Genomic DNA, 20313 nt, shown 5'->3' on the forward strand with positions numbered 1-20313 from the left:
ATTTTGCAGTTCTTTACATATTCTAGATATTGAACCTGTCGATGCATGCTGGCAAGACTCTTTCCCCATCCTGCAGGCTGCGTCTCCCTGTGCTCATTCTTCCTTTGCTGTGCAGAAGCCTTTTAATTCCAATCAATCTCATGTGTCAATTCTTGGGATCATTTTCCTGTGCTGCTGGAGTCCTTTCCAGAAAGTCCTTTCCCAGCCTGTGTCCCAAACTGCTTTGCCTATAGTATCCTCTAGCATTTTCAAAGTTGCAAGTTTACATTAAGGTCTTTGATTAATTTTTAGGTTTTTCTGGGGGGAGTAGGTTCCGAGGTAGGGTCTCGCTCTAGCCCAGGCTGACCTGGAAGTCACTCTGCAGTCTCAGGCGATCCTACCTCTGCCTCCGGAGTGCTGGGATCAAAGGCATGCACCACCATGCCCGGCTCCAGGTCCACTTTTACTGGAATTTTGTTCGAGGTGATTTATATGGCTGTACTTTCCTTCTTCTACATGTGGACATAGTTTTCCTAGCAGTCTGATAAAGAAGCTATCTTTTCTCCAAAGTCTGCTTTTGACACCTTTTGTCAAAAATTAGGCTGTACTTTAATCCCAGCACTCAGGAGGCAAGAGGCAGGAGGATCACCACATGTTCAAAGCCATCCTGAGACCACACAGTGAATTCCAGGTCAGCCTAGGCAAGAGCGAGACCTTACCTCTAAAAGCCAAAAGTAAATACATAAATAAATACATAAGAATAAAATAAACTAGGTGGCAGTAGCAGTGTGGATTTCTGGGTCCCCTTCTCTACCAGTCCACATGACTGTCTTTGTGCCCATACCACGCTGTTTGTTACTGAAACCAGGTACTGATACCAGCATAGACCTGTGGTTTCACCACCCCTCACCTCCACTGCCTAAGGCCAAGGGATCACTTCCCTTCAGTTCTGCAAAGCTTTCTATATGGTTTCCCTGCTCATCCCTCCCTCAAGTTATTCACAGAACAGCTGTGATTCTTACTAAATGTAAACTAAATTGGCACTCAAAAAAAATTGACCTAAAATCCCTTTATACAGGACTAAAGAGGTGTTTAGCAGTTCAGGCATTGGCCTGCAATGCCAAAGGACCCAGGTTCAATCCCGCAGGCCCCACATAAACCAGATGCACAAGGGGGCACACGCATCTGGAGTTCATTTGCAGTGGCTGGAGGCCCTGGCACCCCCATTCTCTCTCTCTCTCTCTCTCTGCCTGTTTCTCTTTCTTTCAAATAGATAGTTGTTTGTTTAAATTTATTTTTTTTATATTTTTTGTTCATTTTTTATTTATTTGAGAGCGACAGACACAGAGAGAAAGACAGATAGAGGGAGAGAGAGAGAATGGATGCGCCAGGGCCTCCAGCCACTGCAAACGAACTCCAGACGCGTGCGCCCCCTTGTGCATCTGGCTAACATGGGTCCTGGGGAACCGAGCCTCGAACCGGGGTCCTTAGGCTTCACAGGCAAGCGCTTAACCGCTAAGCCGTTAAATTTATTTTTTAATGCCAAATGTAAAGGATGGAAAAACTAATGCATTGAATGCTGCCGAGAAGGGCCATACCTCATGGAGAATGTTGGGCGTCTTGGCAAGAGTAGTTTCATCCGTGTTCTGGGAATTGAAGCAGGATGGGGGTCCTTCAAGAAAGGTGGGTGGGTGCGAAGGGTAGGGATGGTGAAGCCGGTATAGAGAACTCTTGAAAAACCTTTTGCTATTAAGTAGAAAAAAAGGAACAATAAGGGCTGGAGAGATGGCTTAGCGGCTAAGCGCTTGCCTGTGAAGCCTAAGGACCCCGGTTCGAGGCTCGGTTCCCTAGGACCCACGTTAGCCAGATGCACAAGGGGGCGCACGCGTCTGGAGTTCGTTTGTAGTGGCTGGAAGCCCTGGCGCGCCCATTCTCTCTCTCTCTCCCTTTTTCTCTCTGTCTGTTGCTCTCAAATAAATAAAAACAAACAAACAAAAGGAACAATAAGGTCTAGGAATGTCTTAAACTGAGAGTAAAAAATAAGTGCCTGGAGAGATGGCTCAGTGGTTAAAAGGCGCTTGGTTGCAAAGCCTGCTGCTACTGGGTCGATTCCCTAGTACCCACGTAAAAGCCAGATTCACTGTGGAGTTCGTGTGCAGTGGCTGGAGGCCCTGGTGTGCCCATTTTCTTACTCTTCTTTTGTATGCTTGCAAATAAGTATCATACTTAAAAATAAGCACAGGTGGTGGAGGGGTGCTGAGTGTGGAGCTCAACAGCAGATGGCTTTCCCAGCATGCTCGAGGCTCTGGGTCCTACCCTCAGCACTACCCGGGAGACAAAAAAATAAAAAAGGGAACAAACTAATAAAGCAAAGAAGACAACAATGTGAGACTAACTTCAAGTCTCTTTAAAAATTTATTTATTTATTATTTATTTGAGAGCAGCTGACAGATAGAGAAAGAGGCAGAGAGAGAGAGAGAGAATGGGCGCCAGGGCCTCCAGCCACTGCAAACGAATTCCAGACGTGTGCGCCCCCTTGTGCATCTGGCTAACATGGGTCCTGGGGAATTGAGCCTGGAACTGGGGTCCTTAGGCTTCACAAGCAAGCGCTTAACCGCTAAGCCATTTCTCCAGCCCTAACTGCAAGTCTTTTTAATACAAAGGCTGGATACTGGTCCAACTAGATGGAATGAGTAGAGAAAATTCATGTTGCAGTAAGAATATCTGGATAAAGGTATGTGCTGCTAATGGACTTGGTAAGTTATTTTGTGTTTCCATTTTCTCAGAGGAAAGCTGAGAAGACAGAGGATGAAGGTGTGATCAGCAAAGGAAGGTGTGGAGTACCTGTTGGGGGGAGAGGAGGTCAGTATGCGCCCATCAGGAAAGTTCAGAGGGCCGTAGATTTGAAGTGAAAAGGAGTCGTTAGCATGCTCAGAGTGTCTCTCTAGCCACTGGGGCACGAGTGCAGAAAAGCTAGGGTAATTGGAGATAAACAAGATCCAAGTTTTCACTCCAGACAGACGAGAGAATCCAGGGCATGTGCAAGGATCATGTATCCAAGCTAAATAAAGAACGTGAGGGTGAGGGGATCACAGATCAGGGACAGCTGAATCAACTGACCAGACATGAGCCAAACATTGTGTAGAAAAATATAGCAACTTAGAAAGAGGGGCAAGTAGAATTTTAGAAATTGAGGTTTTCTTCTCATTTGAGACCATGTCTTGCTATGCTGCCCGGGACAGCCTCGATATCTTGGGCTTTAGTGATCCTCATGCCTTAAGTGTCCCAGTGCTATACCAGAGCAGAAATAGAAATTTTAGGGCTGGAGGGGTGGCTTAGTGGTTAAGGCATTTGCCTGCAAGCCAAAGGACCCAGGTTTGATTCCCAGGACCCACGTTAGCCAAATGCACATGGGCGAGCATGCATTTGGAGTTCGTCTGCAGTGGCTGGAAGCCCTGGAGTGCCCATTCTCTCTCTCTCCCTCTTTCTCTGTCAAATAAAGAAATTATGATGGTAATGATATAGAGTATATATTTTTTGAAAACTGCAAGGTAAGTTCCATTAGTAGAACATGAAATCAATTTGTGGGTCAATTTCTTAAATTAACATTGTTAATCAAGGCTGTACATTAGACTGAAGAGGAGAATCTAAAATATAAAACAATAAGACCATGCCTCATTCACAGAGATATTCATTTATTTGGAAGCACAGGGGTTCAGAAGTAAGCTTCTCCAGTTAATTACAATGCACAGGTATAGCCACTAACCACTGGTCCAAAAGACAGCCATAAAAAGACTGGTCCTAGGTAGAACAAATGGTATAAAGACAGACAGCAAGCCATGAACTAGAAACTTCTAAGATGTAGGGAGAAGGGTGAAGGTAAGATGTGTGTGACAGACTGCAATGTGTTTGAGGGGGCAGGTCCATGGTCTAATGCTAATTAGTTCTCAACACAAAGCATTCACAAGTGAGAAAAATGCATGTGCATAAACACACACATTTATGCATTTTGTTGATAGATTGCCAAACTTGCTTCAATTCTTATATTTTGAATTAACTGGAAATGAGTCATTTAAAAAAACAAACAAACAGGTTTCTGGCACCTAAGTTGAAAGATTTCCCCAAGTCTCATATGACAAAGTTTGATTTGGATAAATTTAATTTTAGAAATAAGAATATTACTAATGTGCAATTATAAACAAATTATAGGAAAGCAAAAATAAACTGAGTGGCATGTTTATTGGTAAATCTATGTCAATCTCCATAATTTAGTTATTTAAAACAGAAGTTAAAACATTGATAAAAGGTCAGAACAGTCAATATTTTAAAACTTTTTTTTTAAAATGTGGGGCTGGAGAGATGGCTTAGTAGTTAAGTGCTTGCCTGTGAAGCCTAAGGACCCTGGTTTGAGACTTGATTCTCCAGGACCCACGTTAGCCAGATGCACAAGCGGGCGCACGTGTCTGGAGCTCGTTTGCAGTGGCTGGAGGCCCTGGTGCGCCCATTCTTTCTCGCCCTACCTCTTTCTCTCTGTCACTCTCAAATAAGTAAAAATAAACAAAAAAATTAAAAAGAATGTAGCGTCAAGGTTATAAAAGTAACAATTTTGAAAGCTATATATTTAGAATTATAGAAAACATTAACATTCTGACAAAGTATGTCTTATTATTGCTTTTGGGGAAAAGTTGGGGCAAGTACTTTTATTTACATGTGTTTAATAAAGAATTTTCCATTGACATTGCAGAGTCTCATTCTCTTACATTTTGCCATGATATGTGAATTCACTCAAAGAAGATGGTGGGAAAATAAGCCACCCCTCTCCCAAAAATGTGCCAAATTATTGCAAGGGGCATCCTTAAACATCTAGGGCACACCAGGTTACAAAATCAGTACGACCCACCTCCAGGTACATGCACACATAAGCTCCACTTTATTAAACCAAGAGGAAGCAACAATGGATCTTTACTTGTTCATGTTAGCCTTCAAGTTCTTTTCAGTCAAGGTAAAACCCAAAACAGGACTTTCTTTATATGTGAATAGTTTGATCACGATTAATGTTTGTATCTGACACTCTATTTTGTATGCCTGTTCTTTTTGTAATGTTTGTATATGCCTAAATGATTTAAGATTACAACCTTGAAAATGTATTCCAAATTAATTAATATGCCACAGGGACAGTATCTACATAATTTTCTGTAAGATTGGTAAATTATACTGGATTAGAAGCAAAAATAGGTATTATTGGATACACTGGAATTTAACAAACACATGTTGATCCTGTATATTTTATATTTTGAAGTTTTAAATTAATATACTGAATAATTTAATTACTAAAAATGTCCCAAATGTCTGTTCTATTGTTTAACAAAACTGCATACATTTTAGCTTGATTCAGTTCTTCTAGTTTCAAAGCATGACAGCACAGCATCAAAATTCATCATTCTTTGTGAAAACATTAAAGCATGGGTTATAAACACAGGCCATAAAACCAAAACCACTTAGGTACTGAAAGGCTATTTACATGCATAGAGTATGGCTCATTAAGAAGATTGGGAGAGCATAATGTGACTATGCTATATCAATTCACAGTATGAACACATCTTAAGGAGTAATTTAAGTCAGGAATAATAAAAATATGGATTTCACATCAGTTAACCACTAGTAACATATCTTGTTTTGTCATACATATGAAAATATACATGTACAGTGCTTTTATAACAAACATTTTACATAAATATTCACTGATTTAAATAAAAGTTGACAGAGGTAGAATTTGTGTCAATGTCCATGATTTGCAGGAACAAATAATTCAAAGATTTCATTGCTGTTGTGTTCTTTTAAAAATCCACATAGGAACTCACTGAAAAACATTATTCTGAAAAGCAGGGAGGGGAAAGTGGGTAAAGAGAAAAAAGATAAACAAGGTTACTCAATATATTCATGACACTGAAATTCAGTAACATTTTAAACTATGGTCTCTAGTAAAAACTTTTTCCCAAATCCAGTGATATTTAGGGAACTTCATTATACCTCTTGAAGAAGTACTGTTCAGTACTTTAAAAATGTGGTTTTGGGGGATGGAGAGATGGCTTGGCGGTTAAGGTGCTTGCCTGCAAAACCTAAGGACCCATATTTGACTCTCCAGGTCCCACGTGAGGCAGACACAGTGATGCAAGGGCAAAAGGTTGCACGTGTGCATAAGGGGGTGTGTTTGGTATTCGATCGCAGTGGCTAGAGGCCCTAGTGTGCCAATGCTCTTTCTCCCTCTCACATAAAAAGAAAGGCCAGTCTGTTGGGCTTGCCTCAAAAAAAAAATGTGGTTTTGGTTTCCTTATTCATAGATTCTCTCAGTGAACAAGTGTGCTACTGTGATATGAGAAAAATACACTATTTGGTCTCTGCCCCTTGTCCTTGGCACAAAGCCCTTGGAAACCTCCTGAGCTGTGAGTGTCCTTTGTACACCAATGAGGCCAGCAGCCAGGCAGGGAGGCTTCAAGATAAGAGGACAGGTCAGCAGAAAGACCAAAGCAGTAGGGAGAGGAGAAAGAAGGGCTGAAGGGTGCAGTGGATCACCAATGCCAATGATTTCATCAGTCAGTCACATGCACGAAACGAAGCCTCCGGAAAACCCCAGGACAACTGGGTTGCGAAGCCTCCAGGCAGCTGGACACCGGTGCGCAGTGCTGAGGAACTGCCCCCCCCCCCATGCCTGCCGCTTCCATCTGCTCTTTACATGTAGCCTGCATAACAAGCAGGGAACGTAAGGAAAGTGTTCCCCTGGGCTCTGAGAGCTCCTCAGGCAAATCCAATCACGAATGTTGTGGGATCCGGGCCTCACAGCAGGTAGGTCAAAAGTTCTGCCACAACCTGGGACTTGTAATTGGCACCTGGGGAGGTGGAGCAAGACTTGAGGATCTGAGCCCTTACCAACATGGACACTATCTTCAGGTTGACAGTGGACACATAATCGGTGTGAGACAAAGGCTCTGATGTCAGGAAGGTTGTGTTGAAGGTGTGGGACAACAGGAAAAGAACAGGTTTTTCCTATTTCACGTGTCAGTCAAGCAATCAGAACAAAAATTCAGTTATGGGGCTAGAGAGCTGGCTCAACGGTTAAGGCGCTTGCCTGTGAAGCCTAAGCACCCATGTTCAATTCCCCAGTACTCACATAAACCAAATGCACAAGGTGGAACATGCATCTGGAGCTTGTTTACAGTAGCTAGAAGCCCTGGTGTGCCCATTCGCTCATATAAATAAATAAAAATATTTTTTAAAAATTCAGTTATATATCTTTACTATTAGAAAGAAACTATTTCAAAGGTGTGCAATTCATTTCTAGGTGCAATTAATTTCTAGAAGAAACCTATAAAGTTAGCTGGGGGGGGGGGGGATACTGGGAACATGGCTCAGTGTTTAAAGATGTTTTCTTGCAAAGCCTTCTGGCCCAGGTTCAATTCCCCAGCACTTAAGTACATGCTCTGGCTCAAAAAGCAGCACAAGTGCCTGGTGTTCATTTGCAGTGGCAAGAAGCCCTGCAAACAAAAGAAGAAATATGGGCTAGAGAGATGGCTAAAGTGGTTAAGGAGCTTGTCTGTAAAGCCTAACAATCTGGGTTCAGTTCCCCACTGCCCACGTAAAGCCATATGCACAAGGTGGCACCTGCATCTGAAATTCGTTTGCAGTGGCTGGAGGCCCTGGTGTGCCCATTTTCTCTCTCTTTCCCTCAAATAAATAAAATACTTTTTTAAAAAGAAAATACTTAAGACCACTTTTGGGGGCTGGAGGGATGACTTAGCAGTTAAGCGCTTGCCTGAGAAACCTAAGGGCCCTGGTTTGAGGCTCAATTCCCCAGGACCCACGTTAGCCAGATGCATAAGGGGGCACATGCATCTGGAGTTCGTTTGCAGTGGCTGGAAGCCCTGGTGTGACCATTCTCTCTCTCTCTCTGCCTCTTTCTCTGTCTGTCACTCTCAAATAAATAAACAAGAAAAAAAATTAAAAAAGAAAAGATCACTCTTGGTGATACAGAGGGCTGAGGAGATGGCTGTTACATAAGCCCGGATCTCTAGAGCGCACATTGTGTGCCCACAATCCAGTGCAGAGGTTGTGGAGAGAGGAGGAGCTCAGGCCGAGCTGGCTTGCTGAAGCAGCTCGCTCAGTAAAGCCACGGGCTCAGTGAGGGCTTCTGTCTGAATAAACATGGTGGAGAGTGACTGAGAAAGATACTTGATGTCCACTTCTGGTCTCCACATGCACACATGCACATACATGCGACCACATGCACAGATGCATGCACACTATGAAAACCTGGAGAGAAAAGAATTACTAGTTAATAACCTCATTAGGACACTCTGAAAATTAATTAACAATTATTACAAAATTAAAAGTTGTGAATTTGTTAACAGTTGTAAAGGTTTTCTAATCCCATGGACTACGATGGTTGTGATCCTAAAAATGGAAAATAAATGGTTGGTGGGGATGTAGAGAATTGCAACCTACATGTGATACCGATGGGAATATGAAATAGTGCAGTCTGGCAGTTCCTCAGAGTTAAAAAGAATTACCAGGAGACCTAGCAATTTAATTCCTGGGTATATACCAAAGGATTTGAAGAGAGATGAGCACACCAGCACACCAGCACTCAAGAAGCATTACTTACAGTAGCCACACCATGGAAACCACCAAGGTGTCTTCAAAGAAAGATTTTTTTTTTTTAATGTGGTATATCCTACAACATAGACAAGCCTTGAGAACATTGTTCTAAGCGAATAAGCCAGGCACTTACATATGATTCACTGAGATGAAGATCTGCACTCAGTAACTTCAGAGATGGAAAAGTAAGCTAGAAGTTACCATGGCCTGGGAAGGTATGGAAGTAAAGAGTTATTGTTTAATGAGTACGAAGTTTCTGTTTGAGTCAATGAATGGTTTTAGCAGTAGGTCATGGTGAGAGCTGCACAGCATTGTGGAGGTTTCAATAACACTGAGTTGTCCTCTCAGAACGCAGTTAAGATGGCAAACTTCACATGCCTTGTTTTACTATAATTAAACAGTTTAAATTCATCACAGCTTTAGGGGAGCAGAAATTTACCATGTTTTGTATCAGTGTTTCTTTATTTTTATTTACTTGAGGGGGGGCACATAGAAAGACAGAGAAAGAGAATGGGCACCAGGGCCTCCAGTCACTGTAAATGAACTCCAGACGCATGTGCCACCTTGTGTGTCTGGCTTCACATGGGACCTGGGGAATCAAACCTGGGTCCTTTGGCTTTGCAGGCAAGCACCTTAACCACTAAGCCATCTCCCCAGCCCTGTATCAGTGGTTTTACACACACACAACAGAGAGAGAGAGGGAGGGAGAGAGAACTTTGTGGTGCTGCATGGAGAGAGGCCTTGCTCTTGCCGGGAGCGCGTTCTTCCACGGCACCCATCTCAGGCCTGTGTCACAGTCTTTAAACACTGAGCCATCTCTCCAGGCCATATCACTGATTTTTAAAGTAAAGCCCCTGGAAGTCACCCAAGGCCTTTTTAGGGAGTCTACAAGGTGAAGTCTATTTTCATAAAGAAAAGAATAATTTTTCTGCTCTTATTTTCTCACAAGTTAGACTGAGTTTTCCAGAGGCTCCCTGAGGCACCGAGCCAGCAAGCAGACGCCGGAGCACAGGCAGTGAGGGCTTTGGTGACGGTCCCATGCCGTCCCCACAAAGCTTAGCTTATAGAGAGGAGGCAGCGGGTTTGCCCACACACCCAACTTGGCCCTGGTCTACACTGTGGCTGTGACGTCCCCTTGTTCCACAGCTTTATAACAAGGGCAGCTTCCACCTAATCACATTCCGGGTAACTCAGCACCTGAAATGCTGTGACACCATGGTGGCTGCAGTGAACCCTGAGGGTCGTCAACGTGAAAGAGGAAAGAGAGGCTTCCACAAAAGAAGTGTCCCTAATGAGAGCTCCAAGTCACCAAAGAAAGGCTAATTATCTTCTACAACACTTCTATAAAAGAGGCAAAGCAGCGTGCGGTTTAAAGACTGACTCAACTGTTTCTCAATGAGTTTGCACTTTTCACAACCACTATCTGTCAACGCCTGGGTCTGACTCAGGCATCTTTCTTTCTCTAGGGAGTTAGTGCGTCCCTCCCCCCTTCCTTAACCAGTGTGTACCCTAACTCTTCTTGGGAAGGCAGTTTTGTCGTATGTACTAAAGCCTGAACCTCCTCGGCAGTTTCGGCCCTCCCCCGGGGCACTACCCCCCACAGCCCGCAGCAGACTATCAAACGCCCGTCAGCAACACAGTGAGTACATGCACTTCCCTACTCAGGAGCAAGACTGAACCACCTACGAGTACCCGAGACAGCGTGACTGACAGATGAGTGCACCACTGAGGGAAAGCAGCTAGAAATGCACACTTCTCCTTGACAAAATGTGCACAATTAATTCACACTTATGCGGGTCTCCTATCTCACAGCTCAAAGCCAAAAGGGATGTTAATCCAGAAAAGATTCTTTCATCTTAACCCCTCTAAGGGCCCATCCCAAAGTGCTGGAGAAATGGCTTAGCGGTTAAGGTGCTTGCCTACAAAGCCTAAGGACCCATGTTCGACTCTCCAGGTCACACGTAGGTGATGCAAAGTGATGCAAGGTCACACATGTGCACAAGGGGACACATGCACCTGGAGTTCATTGCAGTGGTTAGAGGTCCTGGTGCACCAATTTTCTCTCTCTCATAAGATAAAGGCCAGCTTGTTGGGCTTGCCTCAGAACAAAAAGACGGGGAGCATCAGTGGAGAGTTATAGAAGGCAGTCTCGCTGAGGAAGCTCACGTTCAGTGCAGCTCGTGGTCAGCGCTGCCGCTCGCGCTTTCCTCCGGCCCGCTCCTCCTGCAGCTGAGCCCGCTGAGCCTCCTGCGCTCCTGCCACTGAGCGCCTCCACCTTCGCCACCTGCTTCTGCTGGGGGCGCTTGGAACGTGATCAGCTTCCACCTGTGGCAGCTCTCATTACTTGACATTTTGCTATGGCCTCTCCCCTCTGTCTCTGACATGCTGGGAATCTACACAAACCCAGGGCCTCCTGCAGGCCAGGCAAGTCCTCCTCCATAGAGTGCATTCCTGGCCCTTGTGCTTCACTGAGGTCTGATGCACAGACAACGAAATGCATGGATCACAAACATTTATTCTGACGCGTCTCACAACCATCTATGCCCATGTAAGTACCGCCACCACCAGAACAGGGGCCATTTCCATCACTCCAGGAAGTGTCCTGGAGCCTTTCCAAGGAGCGGCCCTCCTCTGACACAGAAAAAAAGTTCTGAATTTTCACAACCATATTAGTTTACACAGCCATAATATTACATACATACCTTTCTGGAAGCTATGTTATCTGTTCAGGAGACTTCAGAGTAGAACTAAGGGGAGATGTAGGAAGACCATGTCGACGCATCTCTTGGATTGCTCGTTCTCTGTAGGTAAAGATCAAAGAGAAATGACATGTAAGCACTGTAAAGTGTGACTAGTTGATCAAGGAATGCCTACTAATTTAGCTAATCAGCATTTCTACCCCCTTAATTTTAGTTCTTTTTTTTTTTTTTTTTTTTGGTTTTTCAAGGTAGGGTCTCACTCTGGCCCAGGCTGACCTGGAATTCACTATGGAGTCTCAGGGTGGCCTCGAACTCATGGCGATCCTCCTACTTCTGCCTCCCGAGTGCTTGCCACCACGCCCAGCTTTAGTTCAATTTTTTGTTTACTTACTTTTGATACAGGGCCTCACTATGTTGCCCAAGCCATCTTGAACTAAAAAGCTGAAGCCATCCTCCTGTCTGGCTCAGTCTCCCAAATGCCTAGCCTTACTGCTTTCATGAAACTTAAAGCTTGTGTTTCTGTAGTATTAAGTAGTGGGCAAAACATTTCAGTTGAAAGCACAAGAAGAGACTGTTCAAAGCCATTATACTGCAACACTGGGACAGAAGGAAGTACTAAAATAATACTTGTGTCGCGACGCAGCACTGGAGAGACAGAGGCGGAGGGTTAGGATTCCCGACAAGCCTCTGCTGCGAGCTGTGCTCACAGTCAGTGTGGGTTACCTGATGCCTTATCTCAGAAAAACAAGCCAAGTCAAAATTAACAAAAACAAATGCACAACTAGATATTAGACTAAAAAATGTTACAGTGACTCTGGGAGAACTTTTTTCGTTATGCTTTAGAATAAAAATGTGTGCTAATATGTCCTTCAAAACTGAAAGCCTGTGTGTTAGGAGGTGGCTTCCTTACCTTTTCTGTGCTGCTGGGGGGTTGGTGCAGGTGAGCACTCTGCTTTCCCAACCCTATCATCTCCTGGTTCTCCTACCTACGTGACCGTTTCTTGGTTCTCTGGGCCTTCCCTTCTACCTACGCTTCATACAAAAGTGCTCTCCAGGCTACATCTCTGTTCTCTTCTCTTACGCTCATGACTTGTAGATAATGCACATCTCCAGTTCTGTCCTGAGTCATATCCACACAAAATTATGTCTTGGGGTACACCTTGTGGGTACCCAACATACCCTAAAGTAAGTTTTGCTTGGGCTACAGAGGTGACTCAGTAGTTAAAGGTGCTAGCCTGTCAGCTTGGATTTAACTCCCCAACACCCATGTAAAGCTACATGCCAAAAGTGGCACAGCATCTGGCATTCATTTACAGTGGCAAGAGACCCTGACATGCATGCATGCACATACACATGCTTAAATGAACGAATGGATGAATGAAACCCTTTGTCTACTTATTCCTTGAAAGGAGGTTCCATCTCCCAGTATGCCAATAAAGCCCTCTCCTCCCCTTTCCCCGTAGTTATACATTGCTTTGCTGATCTGCTCTTTGAGACAGGGTCTTTCTGCATAGGCCAGGGCTGGCCTTGAACTTACAACCCTATCTCAGCCTACTGAGTGCAGAGTCTTATAGATGTGTGCCTGGGGCACACTGCCTGCCTTTCTCTTTATAATGAATCCCCTGAGTCAGTTACTGAGTTGGGTATCTATGGTGGTTTGAGTCAGGTGTCGCCCATAAACTTAGGTGTTCAGAATGCTAGGTTTCCAGGTGATGGAGATTTGGGAATTAACACCTCCTGGAGGCGGTGTATTCTTGGGAGCAGGCTTAAGGGTATTATAGCCAGTTTCCCCATGCCAGTGTTTAGCACACTCTCCTGTTGCTATTGTCTACCTTATGTTGGCCAGGGGGTGATATCCACCCTCTGCTCATGCCGTCGTTTTCCCCTGCCATCGTGGAGCGTCCCCTCGAGCCTGTAAGCCAAAATAAAGCTCGTTTTCCCACAAGCTGCTCTTGGTCGTGTGATTTCTGCCAGCAATGCGAACCTGACTGCAACAGTACCTCTCTTATCTGTTCTTGGGGTGTGGTAGCCCTGTCTGGCCTAGTATGAAAATGAGGTTGGTACTCTGTGAAGAGGCACAACGTGTATTAGCAGCAGGTTCTTTTTACCCTCTGTGAACTAACCACAGAAAGTTCTGAGCACTAAATGTATTCAGATTCACCTTTACACGTCATGTTGAGGCATATGACACCGAGCTTCCCGAGCAGAGGGAGCAGCCACTGGCTTTGCTCTTTACTAATCTCTCACTTATGTCCTAAGGACCATGCTTTCCCCTAAGGTATAATGATCCCACACTGTGGCTCTCTCCTCCACCCTGCCTGTCTCATCTCTTTTTGCACATAAATCTAGTCTTCTAGTCCTCAACTCTTCCCCGAAGAGTCAGTTTCTCTGCTCTCCCTTCCTTGCCCATGTTGGGGCCTGTCACCACCAGATATAGTGACGGTGCCACTGGCTCCTTGTGGTCTGGCCACTCATCTCTAGCCTATGCCTTTCTGCCTGGAGTTACTGAGTATCCATATTTTCTTTGTAGTTCAGTTCTCAAAAATTTAAAGACCTTTCTCCCCAGATTATCACATCATTCCATGAATCTTATTAAACAGATGCACTGCTTATACTGTGGCCCTTTTGAGAATCATAATCAATGTAATAATCAGATTTTTTTGGTGCTGCTGCCCCTGAGAACACATAACTTACTTAATAAAGAGCAGGATAGATATGTTCATGAGACCCAAGGAAGGCTACGGGTCTGTAATCCTGAGCTACAAAGAGCTTGATTTAGGATCCCAGAATTGCAGAAAATTTTAGATATCATTAAGAAAGAGAAATCAAGCCAGGTATGGTGGTGCACACCTTTAATCCCAGCACTGAGGTAGAAGGATCGCTGTGAGTGCAAGGCCACTTGAGACTACAGAGTGAATTCCAGGTCAGCCTGGGCTAGAGTGAGACCCTACCTCGAAAAACCAAAAACTAACCAACCAAACAAACAAAACCATGGAGGGATCTTCAGTGGTTACCTCTGGGATATGGAATTATAGGGTTTTACTATTTCTGGGTCTGTAATCTACATAATATTTGAGTTTTCATAAGAGAATGAATACTCCTGAGAAGTCTGACTTCTCTGAATTGAGAAAGAATGATCTGGGCATGAAGTGGCATACGCCTTTAATCCCAGCACTTGGGAGGCAGAGGTAGGATTGCTGTGAGTTCAAGGCTACCCTGAGATGCATAGTAAATTCCAGGTCAGCCTGGGCTAGAGTGAGACCCTAATGTGAAAAAAAAAGAAAGAGAGAGAGCAAGAGAAATTATTATATATGTACAGTTTAGTAGTACATCATCTAAATTTCCAGAAATTAATAACACAGCCTTTACAACACTGCTATAAGGCAAAGTTTCATTTCTCTTTGAAATAACAAAAATTGCTTTCATGGCAAGCATATTTATGTAGCATATCACTTACATTTTTTATAAAAATGGGTGAGTTTAACAAACCTAAAAAAATGACCTCAACCAATTTTAGCACTGAGAATTATTTCTCAGGACATCTATAGTATTAATATGGTAAGAAAGGCAAATAGAACAAATGTAAGTTGGTAACTGATTTCTAAGTTAGACTTTTGATTTTAAATTCTTTCAGGGAGAAGTGAGGTCAGGGTGTTTCAAGTTGGCCTTAAACTCATGATTCTCCTGCCTCAGTTTCCTAAGTGTTATGCCACCATGCCTGAATTTTTAATCTTTTAAAATATTTATTTATACAGCGAGAAAGAGAGGGAGGGAGGGAAGGAGGGAGAGACAGAGAGGGTATGAGTAAGTACTCAAGGGCCTCTTGCCACGGCACACCAACTCCATTACATGTGCCACACTGTGCACCTTGGGTACTGGGGAACTGAACGCAGACCATCAAGCTTTTGCAAGCACTTCTAACTGTTGAGCTATCTCTCCAGGCCAGTGTTTAATCTAAAAACAGGTCTCATCTGTTTTACCAACATATGAGAAGCGCGCTTTCCCACGCACAGCACATGAAGGGCTGAGGAGCACAGCTCTGTGCGGATGTGACAGCACGGGCCGGAGGACAGAGCTGACACGCCTGGACTTTAACTGAGGCTGGGCCATTTATACCTGTGTGACTCAGCTTTCTACAACGAAGATGGAAGAGACTGTTGGCAGGACTGATCCCACACGCACGTCTTGTGCCCAGTGCTCATTTGCTGACTGCTCTTAGCACAAGGATTGAAACCGGCACACTCGGTGCACTCATCACCGCTGGAGGCGCTTCCAACCACATAAGCTGGGGGTCCTTGCAGGGCCTCTGTCTCTAGTCCTTGCCCTCTAAGGTAATGCTCACCTCACCCTGTGGAGCTACCGGGAATCTTTATGTGACACGTGCTACTTCATTGGCAGTGGGGAGTTTACCTTTTACGAAACATGTTTCTTTTTAAAGGAATAATTACCAAAGAAACTTAGTGTACGTATTAATGCTAAAAGCCTGCTATTTATATGTCATATTAAATCCTGTTTAGAATACAAGTGGGGATATATAAAAACTTTGTTTTATCATAAAAAATTTTTCCTTACCGTTCAAATCTTTCCATTGAAATCTGCCTTTTCAGAGAATCATGATCCGTTTGCAACTGTGCCACTTTAGATCGAAGCATGGAGTTTTCTCGGCTTTGGCTTGTCCTTAGAAACAAATGTGAAAATCACAGACATAAATAACAAATGTTGAATTTTGTACAATTAATAACAGGTACGTACTTATGCAATATATATTTATTTGCTGGGCATGGTGGCGCATGCCTTTAATCTTAACACTTGGGAGAAAGAAGTAGGAGAACCGCCGTGAGTTTGAACCTACCCTGTGACTACAGAGTGAATTCCAGCTCAGGCGGAGCTAGAGTGAGAACCTACCTACAACCCCTCCAAAAATGTATGTTATTTAAATACTTTATTTATTTGAAAGAGAAAGAGGCAGGCAGAGGGAAAAAGAATGCGAGCATTAAGGCCTCCAGTCACTGCAAAGGAACTCCAGGTGACACAGCACTTTGTGCATCTGGCTTATGTGGGTCCTGGGGAGCTGAACCCAGACCATCAGGCCTTGTAAGCAAGCACCGTTAGCCTCTCAGCCACCTCCCCAGCTGAGGCCACAGTCAGTAAGGCTGGTAAAAAAGGCCGAGGTTTCTCAACAGCAGTTCTCTGAACGTCTGGGGCTGCCTTGTCACCTACTCCTTTGACTCCTGACTGGAGCTCACGACGTGTGCCCGGCACAGCGGTGGTGCTGGGGATACAAACCTAATGACACGAAGGACAAACCAACACGAAAAATGTCTTCACTGGCTCTATTTTTAACACCTTTGAAAAGCTTGTTCTTCCACCTATAGAATCTTCTCTTCTAACACATGTGTCCAAACCTCTCCATTCCAAAATAAAATCACCACCAGTCTCCCCTGAGATAATCAGTACACTTACATGATCAACCTCAGCCTTTCTTACACCACTTTCCTCAGTGACAGCATGGGACCAGGCAATCCTTGCACCCTGAAATGCTCTCCTCCTCAGACTCCCCTGCGCCCTCCTCCAGCTCCCTCCCACACACCACCTCACTCCGAAGCTGTGCAGGTCTACAACTCCGAACACCATCACCTTCCTGAGCTATTTTTTGGAATTACCAGAAGCAGCAGGAAACTTGGGTATATTGGTTTTACCGCCCTTCACGCTCCCACACTTCCCCTTATCGCTTTCTCTCCCTCTCACAGGTCGCTCCATGGAAACTTACAATTTGCTTTCGGAAAGGGTTAACTTCTCCCTGAGGAGCTGGATCTCTGTATCCTTCTCGTGAGAGGTTAGATGAGAATGAAATTCTTTATCTCTGTTTGAGGCCAGCAATGATTCCAGGTTTTTAACTGTCTGTCTCTCACTTGACAGTTGTTTTTTAAACAGCTCTGATTCTGATTTGACATTTTCCAATTCTGCCAGTGCCTACAGGAAAAAAACAAAGTCAAATTTTAAGTTTACTCTGAAAATTATTATTATTATTATTATTATATTAGTTTTCTATTCTGCAAGTACAGGCAGTTTGGTACCATTATGAGGCTCATCCATGACCTACCCCTTCCCCATTGGCCCCTCCTTGTTAAGGTATATGGGGTCCTGCATTGTGGAGTTAGCCCACAGTTACTGGTACGATAAATGTCTCTGCATATCCTGACCCAACATGTGGCTCTGACATTCTTTCCGCCCCCTCTTCCGCAAAATTTCCCTGAGCCATGTTGGGTTCATTTTTGTCTGCTTCAGTGATGAGGTGTTGGGGGCCTCTGAGGCTCTGGCTCTCTGATTTGGTAGGCGTTGATTTTTCTCTGTGTTGGTCTCCTTCCCCCTTGTGCTGGTATCCGGTTCATCAGGAAAACAGCACCCTTGCTTGTTTCGCCAATTTTCCTTAGTTTCAGCTGAGGCCCTTTTGAGGTATGGTGGTGTGGCTCTCTCCTTAGGACCTGCATCTATCTTTCTTTCCCCGGGATCTGCAGGGCAGCTAGGCGGTCGCCATCTTGGCCGGAAGTCCTGAAAATTATTTTTGACAATATAGTTCTAAAGAGCTACTGACCTATCAGCTGCTTCATTTTGAATATAAGTTAAAGACTAAAAATACTTTTATTATAAAAGAAAAGCAACTCATTAAAAAGAAATTTTAGGGCTGGTGAGATGGGTTAGCCATTAAGGCATTTGCCTGCAAAGCCAAAGGTTCCTGATTCAATTCTCCAGGACCCATATAAGCCAGATTCACAAGGGAGCACATGCATCTGGAGTTTGTTTGCAGTGCTTAGAGGCCTGGGTGTGCCCTCTCTCTCTCTTAGTACCTCTTTCTCTCTCAAATAAATAAATAAATAAAATATATTTTAAAATAGAAATTTTAGGGGGCTGGACAGATGGTTTAGCAGTTAAAGCACTTGCCTACAAAGCCTAAGGACCCAGGTTCAACTCCCCAGGTACCATGTAAGCCAGACACATGATGTGACACAAGTGTACAAGGTCGCACATGCATACAAGGTGGCACATGCATTTGGAGTTCAACTGCAGTGGCTAGAGGCCCTGGCATGCCAATTTTTTTTCTTTCTCATGCATTAAAAAAAAAGTCAAGCCAGGCATGGTGGTGCACGCCTTTAATCCCAGCACTAGGGAAGCAGAGAGGTAGGAGGATCACCATGAGTTTGGGGTCACCCTGAGACTCCTTAGTGAATTCCAACTCAGCCTGGGCTAGAATGAGACCCTACCTCGAAGAACCAAAATAAATAGATAAATAAATAAAAATAATAAATAAATAAATAAAAAATCCAGGGTAGAGGAATGGCTTAGCAGTTAAGGCGTTTGCCTGAAAAGCCAAAGGTCCCAGGTTTGATTTCTCAGGACCCACGTCAGCCAGATGCACAAGGGGGTGCATACATCAGGAGTTCATTTGCAGTGGCTAGAGAGGCTCTGGTGCACCCATTATCTCTCTCTGTCTCTCCCTCTTTCTCTGTCAAATAAATAATAAAAATAAAATATTTTTTTAAATCCCCTTCCAATTTTTTTTCTATTTTTACTAAGGGTCTGCTAATGTGTTATAAGATGTATTCAAACCCTCAGATGTATTCAAACCCTCAGATGTTTTTGTCAAGAGAGGGTCACTGAGCTGGAGATAGGTCTCAGCAGTTAAAGGCACTTGTTGCAAGGCCTGCTGCCTGGCTGGGTTCACTTCCAAAGCCATCCACCTAAGGCCACAGAGGTAGCCGACTGCATCACAGTAACAAGACCCTGGAGAGCAATGAGTGCACATGTGTGCGTGCGCACGCACACACAATCTAAATTCAAAACAATGACAACATCGAGCTCAAACACGCTCTCCCAGCACCTACCCGCTCCAACTCCAGGCTCTTGGCATTCAACTGCTGGGTCATGACATCCTTGCCTGAATCAAGCTTAATGCAGAGCTCTCGGAGAGATGACAAGTCACTTAACACCACTGCTTTCTCATCTTCATGGCGCCTCAGCTCCTCCTCTAATCTGGACATGGCCTTTGCCATTGACGAGATCTGAGACTCGTAAGCACGATGTGCATTTATGTGCTGAAGAAAGAAAACCAAATAGGAAGAAAACTTAACTAACACCAAAATTCTAAGGCTTGAATGTGTATAGCCACAAAGTCCCTGTAGAAAAAATATGGGTTGATTTTGTGTATTTTAAAACATTCTCAGGAAGTACCATCTATGTGACGATGGCCTGCTTAATGCACATAAGGAGTGGTACATCATCACAACTAAGCAAGTATTGTGAAAATTATTGTGTTGTGAATATGAGATTTTCTGCAAATTATATTAATTTTTTCCTTTATAAATTTCCCTGTTATAATATCTTTTTTCATCAAACAGTAATATATACATTTACCATCTCCAGTGATTTTCAGTTAAATTCTAAAATTGCACAAATTTAATGCTAATTATCTGAATTCATATCTAAATTTAATTTCATAATACACAACTTTGTAATAAGATTTGGTAACTTTGAAATAATGAGTAGAATTTTAAATACTGATATTGATCTTTTTCCAAGAATAATCCATATTTTAAATTTTTCTTAATTTAAAATTTAAGTGATAATTACAAATATATAAATTCTACTAGATTTTCAAAAGAATGCCAAGTTATGTTAATAGACTTTATAGAAATGAATAGTAAACATTTAATATTGTGCTATAAAGATTAATAAGTATCAACAGCTATAGAAAAGTAAATGTTTGAATTTTGTAACATTAATACATTAAGTAAACAGCTCCCCAAAACAAATAAAGCCAGGCTAATGGTGTAGCTCAGAGGCAGGCTACTTGCCTAGACTGCGCATGTGCAAGGTCCTAGGTCTCATCCTCAGCACGCGCACACACACCCCCTCCAAAACATAAAAGCTCATCACCTTCCACACGACAGTATCCATAATGACAAAGAACAAAAGAACTAAGGAT

General features: G+C 43.5%; 1 protein-coding gene across 2 annotated transcripts in view; it reads right to left on the reverse strand.

Annotated features, from left to right (window-relative positions):
• Positions 1–4651: 4651 nt before the first annotated feature.
• Positions 4652–20313, reverse strand: part of Cep135 (centrosomal protein 135) — a 69522-nt gene continuing 53860 nt past the window's right edge. Inside the window, exons 22-26 of one of the 2 annotated variants that reach the window (XM_004665342.2) lie at positions 19214–19423; positions 17101–17303; positions 15903–16007; positions 11334–11432; positions 4652–5854 (exon numbers count right to left, since the gene is read on the reverse strand). In XM_004665342.2, the coding sequence (XP_004665399.2) occupies positions 11345–11432; positions 15903–16007; positions 17101–17303; positions 19214–19423 (606 nt within the window). In that variant the 3' untranslated portion in view covers positions 4652–5854; positions 11334–11344. Of the gene's footprint in view, positions 5855–8789; positions 8839–11333; positions 11433–15902; positions 16008–17100; positions 17304–19213; positions 19424–20313 lie in introns of those variants that run through there. The other variant, XM_045130274.1, reaches the window with a different exon arrangement.

The sequence above is a fragment of the Jaculus jaculus genome, chromosome 11 (genome assembly GCF_020740685.1).
Source record: "Jaculus jaculus isolate mJacJac1 chromosome 11, mJacJac1.mat.Y.cur, whole genome shotgun sequence".
Taxonomy (NCBI): Eukaryota; Metazoa; Chordata; class Mammalia; order Rodentia; family Dipodidae; genus Jaculus; species Jaculus jaculus.